Below are 20,572 nucleotides of genomic sequence, written 5' to 3'. Positions count from 1 at the left end.
TAAGCATTGCCCAATCAATTGAATGTGTGTCCAAAGCACAAAGTAATTTATTTTAACAGATGTAAATAGTCAACATTTCAATACATTATTATATTATGATAAATTACAATACAGCCAATACCAAAAGATAAGTACATACCAATGCAATCGCTTGCACACGCTGCGCAACCACGGGACCCGATGGACAATATTCTGTATAGAATATTGTGTCAGAGTTGACTGAGGCCCCAGTGAGATGCAGCTAATATATATACAGTCAGTGTTTCATTGTGAACAATAGAGATGACGTAGATTGTTTCTATAGGTCCAGACGTTGGGTGGGTCCAGGCCAGACAGGTAATAGGTTGATTCAATCTAAGGAATCCAAAGGTGGGGGTCTTCTCTCCAGGGGGTCTGCTCCTTTTCATAGCCAGTATCATACAAAGGTTTACTCTCTAATATCAATAACTAAAGTATGCAATGTGCGATCTCTTCGCCGACTGCACCGGACAGCTGCTGATGATTAGGGCTTCAATATGATATCAGGCATGACACCTTTCCTATTACCTAAACCTTTAATAACACTACAATGTACATATAATCACTATACTATATATATATATATATATATATATATATATATATATATATCTATATATATATATATATATATATATACAGACTAATAATAAACCGAATACTATCTGCTCCTGAATTACAGTGTAACAGAACCAATATGAAATTATATAAATAACTAACTGTTGTAATGCGAGTGTGTGCGTGCGTATTTTACCGTGCGATCGCGTCATGCCACGTAACACGTGGCGTACGCTTCGCAATACGCACGGCAAACCAATATTAAACCAATATACTTTCGTTCATCCAATTATACGACTTTGACAATATATAGAGATATATATATATATATATATATATATATATAGATATATATAGATATATATATATATATATATATATATATATATATATATGTGTATATATATATATATATATATATATATGTGTATATACACACATAGATCCTCTGTACTCTCTATGTGCAGACGGGGGTGCAAGTGGGGGTTGCCCACATTGGGTGGGAAGACTTTGGCGTGAGTTGGTCAGCTTAGCATATATTACAATATGTGGAGCTTACATTCCCTGTTTTTAATATAGAAAAGTAGTTAGTACAACATTATGTGTTTGGAGAGTGCAGAATATCCCTGTTTTTGTGTGTATATATATTACATACACACAGTGGTTGAAGTGGGAGTATATACTGTGGTATGCCATAACGCCACTTCACCTACTGCTTTCATTGTAAAATGATCAAATTCCATTGATCTACTTACATTACCATTACATTTTACATACCGCCACTTTGTGTGTATGTGTGTGTGTCTGTGTATATGTGTATGTCTCTCACACACAGCTCAAACCCAGCTTTTTAGGCTTCCTGTCAGGCCTTGCTCTGGCTGACTCCTAAATTGATTAGACCAGGTGCTCCACTTGGTCTCCTGCTCTGTGGGTGTGTTTGCAGATTTTATCCCCTCTGCACCTTTATGCTGTGGTTTCCCAGGGAAACCACCACTCTTTCCTCTATAAGAAGGTGGTAAAGTGTCCCAGTTGCCAAAATATATATATGGAATAGGCAATGTCCAAGATCAGTAAATTGTGATGTGCACTGAAAAAACGTGGGGGCTTTTCGTACATTCACATCAGCCTAGTCTCTAATCTTTTTAATGTATGTGCATTTTTATATACGTATTAAAGATTTACTATAATACTACATTATCTATATCATTATCTTTAATTATTTTCTGATCTTCAAAGTTTCTTCACTCTCTTTGAGTACATCCTCAAAATCCTGTTACAGCTTCATAAGAGTCTCTTTGAATTTTATATGTGGGTACATGGCCATTTTTGAAACTCTATTGATATTGAAATTATTTTAATCTACATACTAGACCATTTATGCTGTTTATCCCTTTGAGTTTCAATGCATTCACCGCAAAGGGTTATTCTCCAACAAGACACTCAAGGATCTTCAGAAACACAGATAAGATTTGAGCATTATATATTTGGTATAAGGCCACTGAAATGTAGACATGGTCTGGTTTTTTTTCAAGTCTCCGAATAGTGATACCTATGTGGCACACCTTTGTGGCACTTACACATCATTCCATTTGTATCTTCTTGCCTGGTAGGACCTGTTCGCACTTGACCTTGAGCCATACAGATACAGTGGAGTAAATATGACTGGATTTCGCCTACTTAACATTGACAACCCTCAAGTGTCATCGGTGGTTGATAAGTGGTCTATGGAACGTCTACAGGCACCACCCAAACCCGAGACCGGCCTTCTAGATGGGATGATGACAGTGAGTACAAGTTTGAAATGAATACAAAAATATACTGGTCTGTAATGTACTAATAATATGCAAAAAGAGAGCTAGAATCATCATACTCCCAGACAATAAAGGTAATTTACTAAATGAAAAATACGCATACACATACAGCATGTACTTTTAAACAAATGAGCCTATTTGATCAGCTGATCCCATGGTCCGGTTCAAACTTTTACTCCTCCGTAAATGCCTATATTTTATAAATGATCAGTCCTCTCTCCCCTTGGTGTTCACTATTTATATATTCACCAGTTATTCTGAGGTGCGATGGAAAGTCATTTTTGGTCCCAACATGCGCCTAAATTTGTGCAAGTGGGTCTAAATGTTCACCCAAGTGCATAGGTTGGCAAAGCTAAATGGAGGCATTTGCCAAGTTGCAGAAGTTTTGCACAGGCCAAGGGGAGGAAGGAGAGTGTCCCTTGCCAACTATGGAGTTTAGAGAAGCAGTGCAAACATAAGATTTGAATTTAATTATGGAAACAAGATACAGGGATGGAGAAGGTACATATTGGAGATTTTCACTCCACTAAAGGACTTGATGGCTCAGATGGCGATGGTTGGGCATTGCTCTATTATGCTTCTTCATCAGAGAAGCAAATGTCTAGTTGCACTAAAAAGCTTACTCCCATAATAAATGTAAGCCGTAAATGGGGATAAATTGAGGGGTTTTATAATAGAAAACCTGCAGAGTTGTAAAGTGTCAGGAGGTTGGACTATGAGATGACATTTATACTGTTTGCACAGTGTGGTTCTTCTGTCTCCAGACACCTAGGTGCACTTTTAGCCTGTGACGGCATCTCCCTCCGAGGGTCACTCTATGCGCCCCAGTACAAAACCAAGGCGTATTACAGTGCGCATCAAGTCCACCACTTCGTCAGTGGTTTAGGAAGTTTAATCATCTCGTACAAGTCTACATCCCAACTCATACTCACATAGTTCTTTATTTTTCTTTGCCACCTTTTATGTTTTTTGCTTAGCACATTATTCTGTCTGCATTATACGTCCTTCATCTTCACTTACACTTTATTGTCACGCATTATGCATCATTTTATATCATTGCATTATGTCTTCCTTTTGTCTTACTGTATTATGGATATATATATATATATATATATATATATATATATATATATATATATATATATATATATAATCTGTAGCTGATGATAAAAGAAGATTCCTAACAATGCATGCATAAACTAGGGCTTAATTTATAAATTGCAGTGACATTAAAATATTATTGCAGCACCAGCATTATTTCTACTTTACAACATTGATGAATGGTCTTCAGCATCTGGCTATGATAATGAGGTCTTAGGTTTATAAAAGTTCCCAATGTTTATCAGTCTTGATAAACTTCACAAGTGAGAATCATTAACTGTATCTGCAGCACTGTGCACTGCGTACCGCTATCGATATAAAGGAGGTGTCTCCGATTCAAGTACGGATAGGGCAGTAAAACTCACCAATCATCACAAGTCTGGTTTTAGCAGATGCTAAGAAGATAGGATGAGGTTATTTTTGTTCAGATTTATTATACTGTTATTCACATGCAATCGATTGTTTCAATAGCCAAGTTGGATAGTTTGAAGAAAATTGTGTCGAGCACCTGTATTTTAGAATTTCCAGATTTAATACTGGAGAAACATAAACTACATATGCTGCATGCAAGTTGTGGTGTTGTAGTTATCGTGGACGTATGCATCAACACCAATGTCAGTCTGCAGTGTAAAGGGCCTACCGTGCAAGCTTATTACGGGAGCACAATAAGCAAGACATTTGACACACACGCACCATACAAACATTTAGAATCCCGAAAGCGGGACAGAATAAGCCTCATCCTCATTTCACCCAAACCACGCTCACAAACATGCAAATTAGGGTAAAACTCCACCCATTTTATGTTAAGTCAAAATAAAGACAGTTGGGAGGTATTCACGTGCACACATAAAGATTCACTCATACAGGCATAGTGATATACATTACACAAGCATATACATAATTTTTATTTTTTAGCACCACTGTTTTAAAATTTTATTTATAATTTACTTTTTTCTTCATTATTTTACTTTTTATTTACACCCCTTACTGCTTTTACATGATCCCCGCTGTAAGAGGACACATTGAGTGGCTGCCTCTGTAGGTCTTACTGTGTTAGTTACAGTCTCAGTGTCTTCAGAACTATCAGAGAAATACTCTCATGGATTTAAATCTGAATTGTTCTCACTTTGCCCATTTCCACAAGGCGTGCAGAGGAAATTTCGGACACCATGTGACAACGTGTATCCATGTTCAGTAGCGTTAGACACTGTTCTATGGTACTGGGAGCCGCTTTGGAGGTGGATGGTATAAGCAGAATACCTACCAACTGTCGCGAATTTGGCAGGACATCCCGATTCGAGGGCTGCAAAAGAAGTTGGGCTTAACCAAAAAAGGATGTCGTTTTCTTAAATTTGAGCATTTGTGGGCGGACTTTGGTCAAAATGGGGGTGGGGCTTATTTGTCTCAATTTCATGATTCTAAATGTTAGGAGATATGAATCAGTGTCCCAATTTTACAAATATGATTTACACACACATGAGTGGACAATACCCACAGATGGTTATTAAAACAGTATTAGATTTATTTGTGTATTATATATATTTGGTGGACGGTTTAAGACTTTGGGCTAGATTTACTAAGTTGCGGGTTTGAAAAAGTGGGGATGTTGCCTATAGCAACCAATCAGATTCTAGCTGTCATTTTGTAGAAGGTACTAAATAAATGAAAGCTAGAATCTGATTGGTTGCTATAGGCAACATCCCCACTTTTTCAAACCCGCAGCTTAGTAAATCTAGCCCTTTATTGTTATTGGGGTCCATTAAAGGATAGGGCCCACAAATGATCCATTGGCATTGTCCACTTTTAAACATGACCCCCCCCCCCCACTTGTGCATCCAGGAGCTCCAGTAAGACCCTTTTAATGACCTGTCTGGCTCTGATCAAATTGCAAAGCAGTATCTGTGTTGCATGGTTTTCTTAACAATGTTAAACTGTTACACGATTGTATTTTTAGTGGTTATACATCTAGACGGTATGGGGAAATATATTCATACGAAAAAATAGACTAAAAAAACAAGGCAACATTAGATGCAAATTTGGACGCTCTAATTCCCCATTCCTGCTGGATAATTTCATTGTAAACCGAAGCTCTCCTGTCTAATGAGGCATAATTGTATTATCTTTGCAGCCTTTTCTTATAGAAATGTATCATTGCAAAGAGATATTGGTATAAATAGACAACGTATTACTGTTATTACAACTATTATAAATGAAAAGAAGAAAATGATACCCTAAATCATCAGTGCACGTTATCTAGTATATGTCTTATGTGACGGCACACAATATACCTTTATAACTAGCGAGATGGGAACATTATACAGAAAAATTGCTTATTCTGAAAACCATATCTGTTCAGTTAAGCTCCTCTCCTCGTTTCTGAGATGCTTTATTTAAATATTGTAGATTTGTAATACAGCTACAAAATTTCAAAATAAAGCCATTATTTGGCGACAGTGTTCATTAGTACTATATTAATATTTTTTTTTAATTTCTGATTTCAGAATAATGACACACTGACACTTGGGTACCAGAACAATGACACACTGACACTTGGGTCCCAGAACAATGACACACTGACAATTGGGTCCTAGGACAATAACTCACTGACAATTGGGTCCTAGGACAATGACACACGGACAGTTTGGTCCCAGAACAATGACACAATGACTCTTGGGTCTCAGAACAATGACACACTGACACTTGGGTCCCAGAACAATGACACACTGACACTTGGGTCCCAGAACAATGACACACTGACAATTGGGTCCTAGAACAATGACACACTGACAATTGGGTCCCAGAACAATGACACAATGACACTTGGGTCCCAGAACAATGAAACAATGACATTTTGATCCCAGAACAATGACACACTGTCACTTGGGTCCCAGAACAATGACTCACTGACACTTGAGTCCCAGAACAATGACACACTGTCAATTGGGTCCCAGAACAATGACACAATGACAGTTGGGTTCCAGAACAACGATACACTGACACTTGGGTCCAAAACAATGAAACACTGACAATTGGGTCCCAGAACAATGACACACTGACACTTGGGTCCCAGAACAATGACACAATGACACTTGGGTCCCAGAACAATGACACAATGACAATTGGGTCCTAGGACAATGACTCACTGACAATTGGCTCCTAGGACAATGACACACTGACAGTTTGGTCCCAGAACAATGACACACTGACACTTGGATTCCAGAACAAGGATACACTGACGAGTGGTTCCCAGAACAATGACATGCTGACACACTGACATTTGGATTCCAGAAGAACGATACACTGATGCGTGGGTTCCAAAACAAGGATACACTGACGTGTGGTCCCCAGAACAATGACACATTGACACTTGGATTCCAGAATAATGATACACTGACACTCTGGTACCAGAACAATGACATGCTGACACTGGGATTCCAGAACAACAATACACTGACACCTGGGTCCCAGAACAACGAGACACTGACACTTGGGTCCCAGAACTATGACACACTGACACTTGAATTCCAGAACAACGATACACTGACACTTGGGTCCTAGGACAATGACACACTGACACTTGGGTCCTAGGGCAATGACACACTGACATTTAATCTGTCCTCGCTCTAACCATACTGCACCATCAGTAGCGGCAGAGAATTCCAGTTGCCAATTACTGCTTTATTGTTGGAGGTTGATAATGCTGCTACCTTAAAGCAGCCACGCCCACTTTCAACACTGGCGGCTACAATTTTTATTATTATTGTAAGCTCATTTGGACAGGGCCGTCTTTATCTTTGGTTTAATCTTCTTTTATGTAATTTGTTTCATATTCCCCACAATGTACAGGACTGCATAAGATGTAAGCACTTTTTATATACCAAAATAAAATACTATCTGCCCTTCTCTGCCATTGACACCACCTCCCACCTCCACATACACAAAGTAAAATTTGGTTGATGTGAGCAAACAAATTATTTAGTATGTTATTTCTGCTGAATCCTATTCAGAAGTCAAATGTGGTCTGGCCAATGAGGTGTTAAATCCCTCTGGTCTTTCATTTATTATTATACTTCAATTCCTATTTTAACTTTCAAAACAATGCTGTATTACTGGTCTATAGTAAAGTTTCATTACCAACAGTCTTCGTGGACATATATAATGCCGAACTTGTCACATCGCCAATTCCACGTGTGCTTATTTGTTAAGTTTTCTCTCAAGAAACACAAACTGTACAGAGTCCTATAAATCTGGGTGCACTGAGACTGTCTGTTCTGAGCACTGCAGATAAGTGATATATTGTCCTTGTCACCTGAGGCTTTGAATTTGTTAATCCCAACTGCAATTTGCTATTATCTCCAACTATATTTATTTGTCCTAGAAAAGCTTCAAGTTAACTGCAATACTGAGTGTATTGATTAAGAAGTGATGATAAATTCAGATCACATTTAACTGGCAACAAACAAGAGGAGTCTGTTGACAGTACCTGAGGCATGTCATTATTAAAATTAAAACACAAAAAGTTCCCCATAGTTACAGTAGAACATAAAGCAGATGTAGACAACTAGACTACCTGACTGACTGATCTAAAACGCTACTCTCTCTTCGTATAATAAATATATATATATATATATATATATATATATATATATATATATATACATATTGTGGCAGGGGCGGAAATAGAGAGCTGTGGGCCCCGCTCCAGGGAAGCAGGGTGGAGGCCTGCAGCTCACTAGTTCACCGTGCAGCGGGTCCAATTATCTCCATGGGCCGTGATGCACCGCACCTGTTGCTCCAATTGTAGTTCTGCCACTGTATTGGGGTTATAGTAGAGTCTGCCCCATCTTTGACTCCTCCTCTCATTCAAGTATTTTGCGATGAGAGAACTTACAAGCTAGTAAGAAGAGAGCAGAGCCTAGAGGAGCGAGTGTGGCTTAGAATTGAGACTGGGAGAGTTGTGATGGAGGACCAGTGTGTGTAGCATAGGTGGGAGTTGAGTAAACTCTAAAAAGAAGATGGATTTTCAGAGAGTGGTTAAAGATTTGTGGAAGAGTCTGATCATCATGTTAGGGCATTCCTTAAGTGGGTAACAGCGCAGGAGAAGTCTCGTATGTGAGAGTGAGAGATGGTTACTAGGGATGAGGCAAATCGCAGGTCAGAGATAGATCAAGAGAGCGTGAAGCAGAGTATTTTGAGATGAGGTTTAAAATGTATGAAAGAATTGTGTTTTTGAGGGCTATGTAGTGGAGGTGGAAGCACAGTGGCCTAGTGGTTAGCACTTCTGCCTCACAGCACTGGGGTCATGAGTTCGATCCCTGATCATGGCTTTATCTGTGTGGAGTTTGTATGTTCTCCCTGTGTTTGCTTGGGTTTTCTTCCAGGTGCTCCGGTTTCCTCCCACACTCCAAAAACATATTGGTAGGTTAATTGGTTGCTCTCTTAATTGACCCTAGTCTCTCCCTCTCTGTCTGTCTGTCTGTCTGTGTGTGAGTGTGTGTGTCTATATTAGGGAATTTAGACTGTAAGCCCCAATGGGGCAGGGAATGATGTGAATGAGTTCTCTGTACAGCGCTCCGGAATTAGTGGCGCTATAGAAATAAATGATGATGATGATGTGGAAGATTAGAGATTGGAGAAAGTTTTAGTTGCGTTGTGATTAAGAAAAAGTTGTATTCTAGCAGTAGTTCGAAGGTAGTGGCAAAAGACTTGGAGAAAGATTGGATGTGAGGAGTAAAGTAGAGGGCGCTGTCAAGTGTTACACTAATAGTGTTTGGACATTGATATGGAGATAGCAGAGAGACAGTAGATAGTAGATTTGGATGTTGTCAGAGTAGAGAAGGAACTGTAGACAAAACAGGCAAATTAGTTTACCAGAGGAAGAGGTGTACAATGAGAAAAGCAGAGGGTTGAGGATAGAGTTTTTTGGGACCCCAACAGACAGTGAGAGTGGAAGGGTGGAGGCAGAGATGCTTAAGGAACAGTTTGATATGGAGTGAAGGACAATGGAATGAAGAACGTGCAGGAGAAGAGATCAACAGTTTTGAAAGCAACAGAGAGGTTCAGGAGGAGGAGTATGTAAACGTGATCCTTCCACTGTTGTAAGTAAATCATTTATCACTTTTGTGAGAACAGTGTCAGTGGAATGTTGGAAACAGTAGCCTGATTGTAGAGAGGCAAAGGAGTAAGAGGAGATAAAACAAGACAAGTAGTGTTATAGTAGTAATAAGGCAGTAATTAGAGGGAGAGCATGGGTCACAACATGGTTTCCTTAGGAATGGTGAGATGAGCTCATGTTCATAGTATGGGAATATATCAGTGGAGAAAGACAGGTTGCAGAGATAAGCTAGTGGTAATGGGAGAGAGGGAGTGAACTTGGGAGGAGATAGAGCCAAGGGCGCAGGTTGCAGGGTGAGATGTTGACATGAGGGCAGAGAATGAACTGAGGGTGGATTGGGGAGTATAGGAGAAGGTAGGGGTTGGTTGTGGGGTCTTACTTGTTGAGTGATATCAATTTTGTCTTTGCTGTAGGTGGGTACTGAGGGAGGAATGATAATGTGGTGCATCTGGAGAGAAAAGAGAGTTTGAAAGATTTGTGTAAGTAGGCTGGTGAGTAAGGTGGGAACAGGAAATAAATCAGTACAGAGTAGCGAGGAGGGAATTAGTGAGGGGGAAATAATTATGAGGGTGAGATAAATAGGACGCTGGAGAGAGCAGTGGAGTGTGGAGTGTGGAGTGGGGAGTGTGGAGTGTGGAGTGAAGTGTGGTGAAAGTGAGTAGGAGAGAGAGGGAAGGTAAATTTAGTGTATGTATCATGGAGTGATGTTAGAGATGTGGATGAAGTGCTATCAGCAGCTGTAATCCTTATATTGGGGGAAAAGAAAAAAAGCTCTATTGCCCTTTAATAAATCAGCAGGTAATGTACGTTTGAAAGTCGCCCTGTAAGGTGTAATTCAGCTATTATTAAAGATTTCCTACTAGTTTCCTTTTATTTTTCACATCACAGTCTCCAGCAAAAGATGTGTTTTCATAGTACTATATCTTAACCTTGATCGCTAAGCCCTGCAGTCACTTTTTCTGGTTTTCTGTTTCATTCACTTGTCTCACGCCACAGACGTTATTTTAATTTAATATCTAGTTTGTTGACACGCTGTAGTCTACTTATATATTTATTAAACTGTTGTCTCATATTTATAACCTGCTGCTGCTGTATACAACCTTGACATCAAGACGACCGGAATAACAAACCAACTGGCTGCCTGAATCAAGCAGTATTGGAAAGACAGAAAACCTTTTGTGATTTACTTATCCTTTATACTTTACAAATACTCTTACTCTTCTGCAGTCTGTTGAGGTCATTTACAAAGCACCCATCGGCTGTATCACAGCGAAATACAGCTTTGGAGCCCCAGTGCGTCTTGATTTTCCACAGATATCTGCAGGGGAACATAGGTGTCCGGCAGAAGATAGTTGCATTTGCAGAACAGTGGCGGTTTGCATAGGACATTTTGTGAAGAGAGATTATTGAAATGAGATAAATGTTAGGGTGTATTTTGGCTTCCATGCCGTGGACACCCATTCCAACTCTGCGTAAGGTCTTAAATTTGGCAAAAGCTAAGAACTGGTAGAGATCAACGGTACAGGACAAATCCCGATGTCCGCCAGCCTCTGGCACATTTCCAAGCAATGTAGTAAAAGTCTTAATACACAAATGTGACACATGTAATCCCCAAGTGCTGTCACTTTCATTATTTATTTAAGCCATGAATGAGGCTAAACAGTGCATTATTTTAGGAGAAAAATTATTTATATGAAACCCGTGGTACCAAAAGAGCAGAAAATTGGACTATGATGCGATGTTTACACTTTTGCACAGTGCACCCCGCAAAGATTTTCCCAGAGAAAAGGCACACACTTTGCTGTGTGCCCTGGGTGCACTTCGTAAGTCCGCAATGCTCTTTTATCTGCACAAGTTTGTCAGCATGTCCACTTAGTGTTTTCAGGTGCATGCCCACTTCACGGGCCTGGAACTGCCTCTGGAAAATAAATCTGTACCCACCTGTGGGGGTTTGCTGATACACTTGGAAATTCGCACGGTAGTGAAACCTCAATTTAAAGTCCTATTGCCACTGTAGACTCACCACCATTAGTCATTCCAACTTTTTCATTTTTCTTCTTAAAAAAAAAATGCTCTATTTTGCTTTATTATGGCTTAAATCAATCATTAGAGTGACGGAGCATTCCAGTCTACTATATTGTCTGTGTCGCGTTTATGCTGTGGGAAAACAAAATTCAGGGGCTCCTGTAGAGTTGGGCACATTTACTCCCCAAGATTTATCAGGAAACATTGCACACATATAAAAGTCCAGCTCTACAACACTAGCATATGTGCCAGTTTTACATGGGGAGCAACGAGTGTAGCATAGGGATAGTGTAGGGATAGAGTAGAGATAGTATAGGTATAGTGTAGGGATAGTGTAGGGATAGTGTACAGATAGTGTAGGGATAGAGTAGAGATAGTATAGGTATAGTGTAGGGATAGTGTAGGGATAGAGTAATGATGGTGTAGTAATAGAATAGAGATAGTGTAGGTATAGAGTAGAGATAGTGTAGTGATAGTGTAGGAATAGAATAGAGATAGTGTAGGAACAGAGAAGGGAGAGAGTAGAGCTAGTGTAGGGATAGAGTAGAGATAGAGTAGGGATAGTGTAGAGATAGTGTAGTGATAGAATAGTGATAGTGTAGGAATAGAATAGAGGTTGTATAGGGATAATGTAGGAACAGAGAAGGGAGAGAGTAGAGGTAGTGTAGGGATAGTGTAGGTATAGAGTAGAGATAGTGTAATGATAGAATACTGAAAGTTTAGGAATAGAATAAATATAGCGTAGGGATAGTGTAGGAATAGAAAGGGGAGAGAGTATAGATAGTGTGTAGGGATAGTGTAGGGATAGAGTAGATATAGTGTAGGGATAGAGTAGAGATAGTGTAGGGATAGAGTAGAGATAGTGTGTAGGGATAGAGTAGAGATAGTGTAGGGATAGAGTAGAGATAGTGTAGGGATAGAGTAGAGATAGTGTAGGGATAGAGTAGAGATAGTGTAGGGATAGAGTAGAGATAGTGTGTAGGGATAGAGTAGAGATAGTGTAGGGATAGAGTAGAGATAGTGTGTAGGGATAGAGTAAAGATATTGTAGGGATAGAATAGGGATAGTGTAGGTATAGAGTAGAGGTAGTGTGTAGGGATAGAGTACAGATAGTGTGTAGGGATAGAATAGAGATAGTGTAGGGATAGAGTAGAGATAGTGTAGGGATAGAGTACAGATAGTGTGTAGGGATAGAGTAGAGATAGTGTAGGGATAGAGTAGAGATAGTGTAGGGATAGAGTAGAGATAGTGTGTAGGGATAGAGTAGAGATAGTGTAGGGATAGAGTAGAGATAGTGTAGGGATAGAGTAGAGATAGTGTAGGGATAGAGTAGAGATAGTGTAGGGATAGAGTAGAGATAGTGTGTAGGGATAGAGTAGAGATAGTGTAGGGATAGAGTAGAGATAGTGTAGGGATAGAGTAGAGATAGTGTAGGGATAGAGTAGAGATAGTGTGTAAGGATAGAGTAGAGATAGTGTGTAGAGATAGAGTAGAGATAGTGTAGGGATAGAGTAGAGATAGTGTATAGGGATAGAGTAGAGATAGTGTAGGGATAGAGTAGAGATAGTGTAGGGATAGAGTGGAGATAGTGTATCGATAGAGTAGGGATAGTGTAGGGTTAGAGTAGAGATAGTGTAGGGATAGAATAGAGATAGTGTAGGTATAGAGTAGGGATAGTGTGTAGGGCTAGAGTAGAGATAGTGTAGGGATAGAGTAGAGATAGAGTAGGGATAGAGTAGATATAGTGTAGAGATAGTGTAGGGATAGAGTAGAGATAGTGTAGGGATAGTGTAGAAATAGTGTAGGGATAGATTAGAGATAGTGTAGGGTTAGAGTAGAGATAGTGTAGGGATAGAATAGAGATAGTGTAGGTATAGAGTAGGGATAGTGTGTAGGGATAGAGTAGAGATAGTGTGTAGGGATAGAGTAGAGATAGTGTAGGTATAGAATAGAGATAGAGTAGGGATAGATATAGTGTAGAGATAGTGTAGGGATAGAGTAGAGATAGTATAGGGATAGAGTAGGGATAGTGTGTAGGAATAGAGTACAGATAGAGTAGGGATAGAGTAGAGATAGTGTAGTTATAGAATAGAGATAGAGTAGGGATAGAGTAGATATAGTGTAGAGATAGTGTAGGAATAGAGTAGAGATAGTGTAGGGATAGAGTAGGGATAGTGTGTAGGAATAGAGTAGAGATAGAGTAGGGATAAAATAGGGATAGTGTGTAGGAATAGAGTAGAGATAGAGTAGGGATAGAATAGGGATAGTGTAGGTATAGTGTTGGTATAGTGTAGGGATAATGTAGCGATGCAGCTTGACAGTGTTAGTTGTACATGAGCAAGTTACATTACCCTACTTGTACACAGTATAACAATGTCAATAATGTGTCATATAAACAGCAAAGACTTTTATGAATAAATGTAAACTTGCATTTACCATGTTAAATATAATTTAAATACAAGCAGAAATCCAAATGGAAATATAAATTAAGCAATACAAATAAATGGCCACAACCTTATATAATATAGCAGCTACACTAATGAATTAAGTACAGAAGTACAGCTGGAGAGGTCAATCTGCAAACATCCATTCAGAAATCAGTGCTGCAGATCATCATCATCATTATCATCATTGCATCTTTTTGCGCCAGCTCATCCAGCATCCGCAACAGATACACCAGGAGTGTACCAAGTCTGCACATGGACCTGTGCGTAAGCACTTTTTGGTGCACATGCTCAGTACGGAAATGCAGATTCTATGCTAATAAAGCAAACATACGTCCAACTCTGTGATTTAGACTTCCCTTAACCCTTGGTGCCCTAAACCCTGGTCGCCCTAGGTTGCCTAGTCATAGATAGTGTAGCTTGTTGATCTAGTAGAAAAGCAGGAATGGGACCAGAGTATGACAGAAAGAAATTTGAAAATGGGACTGTCCTTCAGAACTGCTGGGGTATATCATTGTATACTTTAACAATTTTCCTACTAAGGACAATTTGCATCTAAGACAAAATTTACCTAAACTAGGATAGTTTTACTAGTCAGCATTTAATCAGAATCTATTATATATTTTGCTTATAAATAAAAAATGTTCTGGATAATATCACTGGACATTTGGGTAACGTGTTTGGGGACTTACTGTCTTTGTACAGTAAATTAAAAAGTTCCATTGCCCATTAAAAGTTAATATACATTATGGATGGTATAGCAGTTAGGACAGCACTATCCAGTTATGAGTATTATAATAAAATGTAGCCTGTCTATGTGTTTAATACAGACAGACGCAGCCTTGATGTATGACGCTGTTTATATGGTCGCAGTTGCAACACAGCGAGCCGCTCAAATGACTGTCAGCTCTCTGCAGTGTCACCGACATAAGCCGTGGAGATTCGGACCTCGATTTATGAATCTCATTAAGGAGGTAAGCTTTTTGCCTTTGTTTAATTAACCACTAAAGAGAAAAGTTGGGTAATTACCCTGCTGGCCTTTCTTGATCTACAGATGGAGACTAGCAAGGCATTTCTTTTGTGATACAATTAGGGCGAAGTCTCCTTAGGTCTTCTAGGCTGAGTGACTATTTATTTGGTCAACACTCATAATTTGATATGCTTAAATTCCCGTAAAGTAGATAATGGATATAAGTGTATGAGTATTATAATGAAAAATGGAAAAGAGGTAATTAAAAAAAAAGGAGAAGGAAAACAGAAATCTTTTAATTAGTTACATTAAGTTAAGGTGATTTAACCACAATATAATGGAATTTATGACTGAGAAACAATTATAGTAATGAAAAAATTATAAATTAAAATTGAATAATGAAATAAAATAGGTAAATTAATAAAAAAAAAGTAATACACACTGTACCAACCGTAGTCCCTGTGTATTTCAAACGCATTTCGCTAATTTTTTTAGTACATTCTTTCTGTAAAAATTAATTATTTGTTTCAAAAACACATTTAAAACCTCAGGTGTGCAAGAGCTTTTAATGCAAAAATGTCATATAAAAGATTTTGGGAACTAGTAAATTTACATAACGTTAATTGACACTATGTAGACTGATTTATGATCAGGTTAAAAAGTGTTATAGATTTACTTCTTGTTCCCAAACATATGATCAGATACTGTAATATTTGTTCAATCAGAATGTTCCCTCTTGTTTCTAGAGAGCAATAAAAGTTTGACTTGGGTTCCTATCACCCAAGTACTACATTGGCACAGTAAATGGAGTACTTTTTTCACTAGGCAGGAGGGCTAGTAACTTTTGGCCCAGAGGCAAGCAGAGTTAGATGGCCCATTTAAGGTCAAAACCACCTGTATTTATAATAATATAGGAAGGAATACAGACATAAATCGACATGCCGTTTCCGCAGCTCTGTCCTGCAGGATAGCCTTGGCTATGATTAGTTCCTCTCCTGTAGGATTAGAATGAGTTCTATTATATGTCTAGTCGACATGGCTAGTGATATAAATGCCTCTTCGGAACCCATCACTGACCCTCATCTGTAAAATAAGTACCCAGGAGCAGCGGCAGGCTGGGCTGGTGGGCAGGGGGACATCTGCCCCCCGTGCCGGTCTCATGGTGGGCTACCTTGGGCTGGGTCCCCGGGCCATTCACATTTTGTTTCCTTTAAAATGTTCCAACTAGGCTTCTGAGTCGAGTCTTGCCCTTTGGGCTAAAATTTCCCTGCCCGGGAAGCAAATGCCCTATTGTCTCCATTGCTAGTGCTCCATTTCTAGAAGAAAATGTATTTTCCCAAAAAGACTTTTGGTCCTTCTATGGGGCTTTGACCAGATTTCTGTAAGGGCCACACACTCACAAAATATATGCTTGACTGCCACTCTGAATGAAGGCGACCCCAAATGCCAAACAATGTTTTCTGCTCACCATATTTTTATCAAACCCAAATTCATTTTTGTATAATCCAGTGGCTAAAAATAAAAAGGATGTGTTTCTGGGGAATTTCTTATTACCATTATAAAACGTTACTGCCTGGCTCTTAATTTTTATGGAGAAACAAATGTATTTTTTTATTGGACTAGAGTAACAGAACTGATTTCTAATTTCTTTGTTGATAATTAGCTTTGTTCTATTGTTTTACTCCATAAAGTATCTTTAAAAAGCTTATGTTAAGCAGACGCCGTGACTGGTGTCCCAGTAACAGAAAGAACCCTAAAAGTCAGAGGGCATCATAAGGGCTATCACTCAAACACAATTCTGAGTCGGTAAAGGATTTACATTAATAAGTGCATGCGTTTCCACTGCTCTTTTAGGTTGTGTGAGCCAGAGAAGATGGCGTGTGATTGGTGGAATGCTCACCCTCTTTCAACCTTTCAGGGCCAATCACTTTCATAAGCTGCAATTCACACTTAACACAAGAGGAGTGTACAATTCCTATATAAAATAAATAGGTCATAGGTTAGAAACCTTTACTTGGAGAGCTGTGAAGAGTGAACAGACAAAATAAAATTTTCAGTGAATTTAAAATATCCCAGTATGATTACCGTATTTTTCGCTCCCTAAGACGCACTTTTTCCCCCCAAAAAAGTGGGGGGAAAAGTGTGTGCGTCTTATGGAGCGAATACTGCAAGCAAGGAAGAAGAAAACGTACAGTTTCAGTGTGGAGAAGCGGGTCCCGGCCAGGCTGCGGATCCTCCTGATCCGTCCGTCCCCCCGCCTATTTGTGAGGACCTAGCTATCACATGGGACGTGCACCACATGACAGGTGCCGTCCCATGTGAGAAGTGCTGAAGACATCGCGCGGAGGAAATAAAGTAAGTTATGGGGAAAGCTCAATATTGTGTGTGTGCTGGAGGCTATAGTGTGTGTGTGTGTGTGTGTGTGTGTGTGTGTGTGTGTGTGTGTGTGTGTGTGTGCTGGAGGCTATAGTGTGTGTGTGTGTGTGCGCGCTGGAGGCTATAGTGTGTGTGTGTGTGTGTGTGTGTGCGCGCTGGAGGCTATAGTGTGTGTGTGCTGGAGGCTACAGTTTGTGTGTGTGTGTGTGTGCTGGAGGCTATAGTGTGTGTGTGTGTGTGTGTGTGTGTGTGTGCGCTGGAGGCTATAGTGTGTGTGTGCTGGAGGCTACAGTTTGTGTGTGTGTGTGTGCTGGAGGCTATAGTGTGTGTGTGTGTGTGTGTGTGTGTGTGCGCTAGAGGCTATAGTGTGTGTGTGCTGGAGGCTACAGTTTGTGTGTGTGTGTGTGCTGGAGGCTATAGTGTGTGTGTGTGTGTGTGTGTGTGCGCTGGAGGCTATAGTGTGTGTGTGTGTGTGTGTGTGTGTGTGTGCTGGAGGCTATAGTGTGTGTGTGTGTGTGTGTGTGTGTGTGTGTGCGCTGGAGGCTATAGTGTGTGTGTGTGTGTGTGTGTGTGTGTGTGTGTGTGTGTGTGTGTGTGCTGGAGGCTATAGTGTGTGTGTGTGTGTGTGTGCGCGCTGGAGGCTATAGTGTGTGTGTGTGTGTGTGTGTGTGTGTGTGTGTGCGCGCTGGAGGCTATAGTGTGTGTGTGCTGGAGGCTACAGTTTGTGTGTGTGCTGGAGGCTATAGTGTGTGTGTGTGTGTGTGTGTGTGTGTGCGCTGGAGGCTATAGTGTGTGTGTGCTGGAGGCTACAGTTTGTGTGTGTGTGTGTGTGTGTGCTGGAGGCTATAGTGTGTGTGTGTGTGTGTGCGCTAGAGGCTATAGTGTGTGTGTGCTGGAGGCTACAGTTTGTGTGTGTGTGTGTGTGCTGGAGGCTATAGTGTGTGTGTGTGTGTGTGTGTGTGTGTGTGTGTGTGTGTGTGTGCGCTGGAGGCTATAGTGTGTGTGTGTGTGTGTGTGTGCTGGAGGCTATAGTGTGTGTGTGTGTGTGTGTGTGTGTGTGCGCTGGAGGCTATAGTGTGTGTGTGTGTGTGTGTGTGCGCTGGAGACTATAGTGTGTGTTCCAGTGTGCTAACATAGCATGTGTGTCTAAGAGTGGGGATCAGTGTGTTAATAATATAGTGTGTGTGTGTGTGTGTGTGTGTGTGTGTTGGAGAGTGAGAGTGGGGGCCAGTGTATTTTGTGTGAGTGAAGGGGCCAGTGTATTTTGTGTGAGTGAAGGGGCCAGTGTATTTTGTGTGAGTGAAGGGGCCAGTGTATTTTGTGTGAGTGAAGGGGCCAGTGTATGTTTTCCTCCTCTAAAAACTAGGTGCGTCTTATAGTCAGGCGCGTCTTATGGAGCGAAAAATACGGTACTTTTAATTAGAACTTTTACAAAATTTTAAACAATTGTCTCATATTGCTTTGCTTTCAAGAGAATGGTAAAACAGCAACACATTGCAAAATATTGCGGTACGTCATCTAGGATTGTCTCGTGTAGATTGAGTTTAGTGCGCGATATTGGCCGAATGCTTTTCAGTATTATCTCTGTGTGGTAGGGATTTGATGGATAGCGCGCTCAGCTTTAAATATCTTTTCTTGTCTGTGTGTCCCCAGGCGCGGTGGGATGGTTTGACAGGTCGCATCACCTTCAACAGAACTGATGGCTTGAGAAAAGATTTTGATTTGGATATTATTAGCCTAAAGGAGGACGGCATGGAAAAGGTATTCAGTATTTCTTCAATGCTCCTTTTACAGATGACTTCATGCACTCCTATGAATTTACTTAAAAATATAGTTATGAAGCCTCAGGAATTATATATATAACCGTGCTGTGCTTTTGTCTTGTTCTACCCGTCTTTCTCAGTACAGAAATGTCAGGGTGCCCTGGTGTTAAAATGAATGACTGAATAATTGAAAGATAAAAATCAAGAGGCTAAAGGTTGGAGAGAAGGGATTTTATTTCTCAGTTTCTACACAGAACTATTTCTATAAACTTCTGTAAACAACATTTGCATTTTTGTGATGTCCTATCTATGTAAATTTACATTACTAGGGTGGTGCACTTGTACTGTAACCCATAGCAACAAATAAGAATTTTATTATTTCAGTACAGTTTACAATATGAAAGCAACAATCTGATTGGTTGCTATGGGTTACAACGTTTTCCTGAGGACCAAATTTCATATATGTCTTTGATGGTAAGAGTTCTTACACTAAATTAACCCACCTTGGTGCTTTGGAGGAAGGGGTCATGCTCCCCAAAACAATATTTGTATGTTCTTTTTAATTATTTTTAGTGATAAATAATGCTTTACTAGAAATGAAGAAGTGATTATGTTTGTGGTTCTCCAATGGGGTACAAAAAGACATCCAAGTTCTAAATACATCTATTGAGTATTCTTATTTGGTTAGGGGTTTACTACGTAAAATAAAAGACTGTACAAACAATGTAATTGCTAGTAAAGATAAGAACATGGGCATTTTCCTTTAATTTAGTCCATACCATACACAATGCTTGTCTTTTTCTCTGCTGGATAGATTTACTAAGCTTCTAATAAGGAAAAGTGGAGGTGTTGCCCATAGCAACCAATCAGATTCTAGCTATCATGTTCTTGAACAGTCATTCACAACTCCAGTCCTCATGGACCCCTAACATTGCATGTTTTCCATATCTCTTTGCTGCAGCACAGGTGTATTCATTACACGCTGACACATTTTGAAAGATAATTATTTCACTTGTGACCTGGAAAACCTTCACTGTTAGGGGGTCCCTGAAGACTGGAGTTGGGAAACAGTGTTCTAGAATGCATTAGATAAATGATACTAGAATCTGATTGGTTACTACGGACAGGACCTCCACTTTTCCTTTTTAGAAGTCAATTGCTCGGATTCAATTGCTGACGAAGTGCCACGCGGCATCACCGTGATATCCGACTGCGCACATTGCCAGCCATTACGGTAGGACTCTTCGCTCATTTTTCTGAGCACTTCTATTGTGAGGAAAAATGTGCACAGATTCCTGACATAACATCAGTGTGATGTGTCTCCGTGGATGTACCGGATGCATCTCACTGAATTGAATCTCCCCCTAAATGTCCTAAAAGGTGGAACTTTC

General features: G+C 39.9%; 1 protein-coding gene across 6 annotated transcripts in view; it reads left to right on the top strand.

Annotated features, from left to right (window-relative positions):
• The window catches only part of GRIK1 (glutamate ionotropic receptor kainate type subunit 1), a 353,375-nt gene that overhangs the window by 235,656 nt on the left and 97,147 nt on the right, over window positions 1–20,572 (top strand). For 5 of the 6 annotated variants that reach the window (XM_075197143.1, XM_075197141.1, XM_075197144.1 and 2 more), the window contains exons 6-8: window positions 2,187–2,360; window positions 14,903–15,046; window positions 19,072–19,179. In XM_075197143.1, coding sequence (XP_075053244.1) covers window positions 2,187–2,360; window positions 14,903–15,046; window positions 19,072–19,179 — 426 coding nt within the window. Of the gene's footprint in view, window positions 1–2,186; window positions 2,361–14,902; window positions 15,047–19,071; window positions 19,180–19,565; window positions 19,702–20,572 lie in introns of those variants that run through there. The other variant, XM_075197147.1, reaches the window with a different exon arrangement.

Source organism: Mixophyes fleayi, chromosome 2, assembly GCF_038048845.1.
Source record: "Mixophyes fleayi isolate aMixFle1 chromosome 2, aMixFle1.hap1, whole genome shotgun sequence".
NCBI lineage: Eukaryota > Metazoa > Chordata > Amphibia > Anura > Limnodynastidae > Mixophyes > Mixophyes fleayi.
The sequence above is the reverse complement of the archived record's forward strand: the minus strand, read 5'-3'. Positions and strand labels throughout refer to the sequence as shown.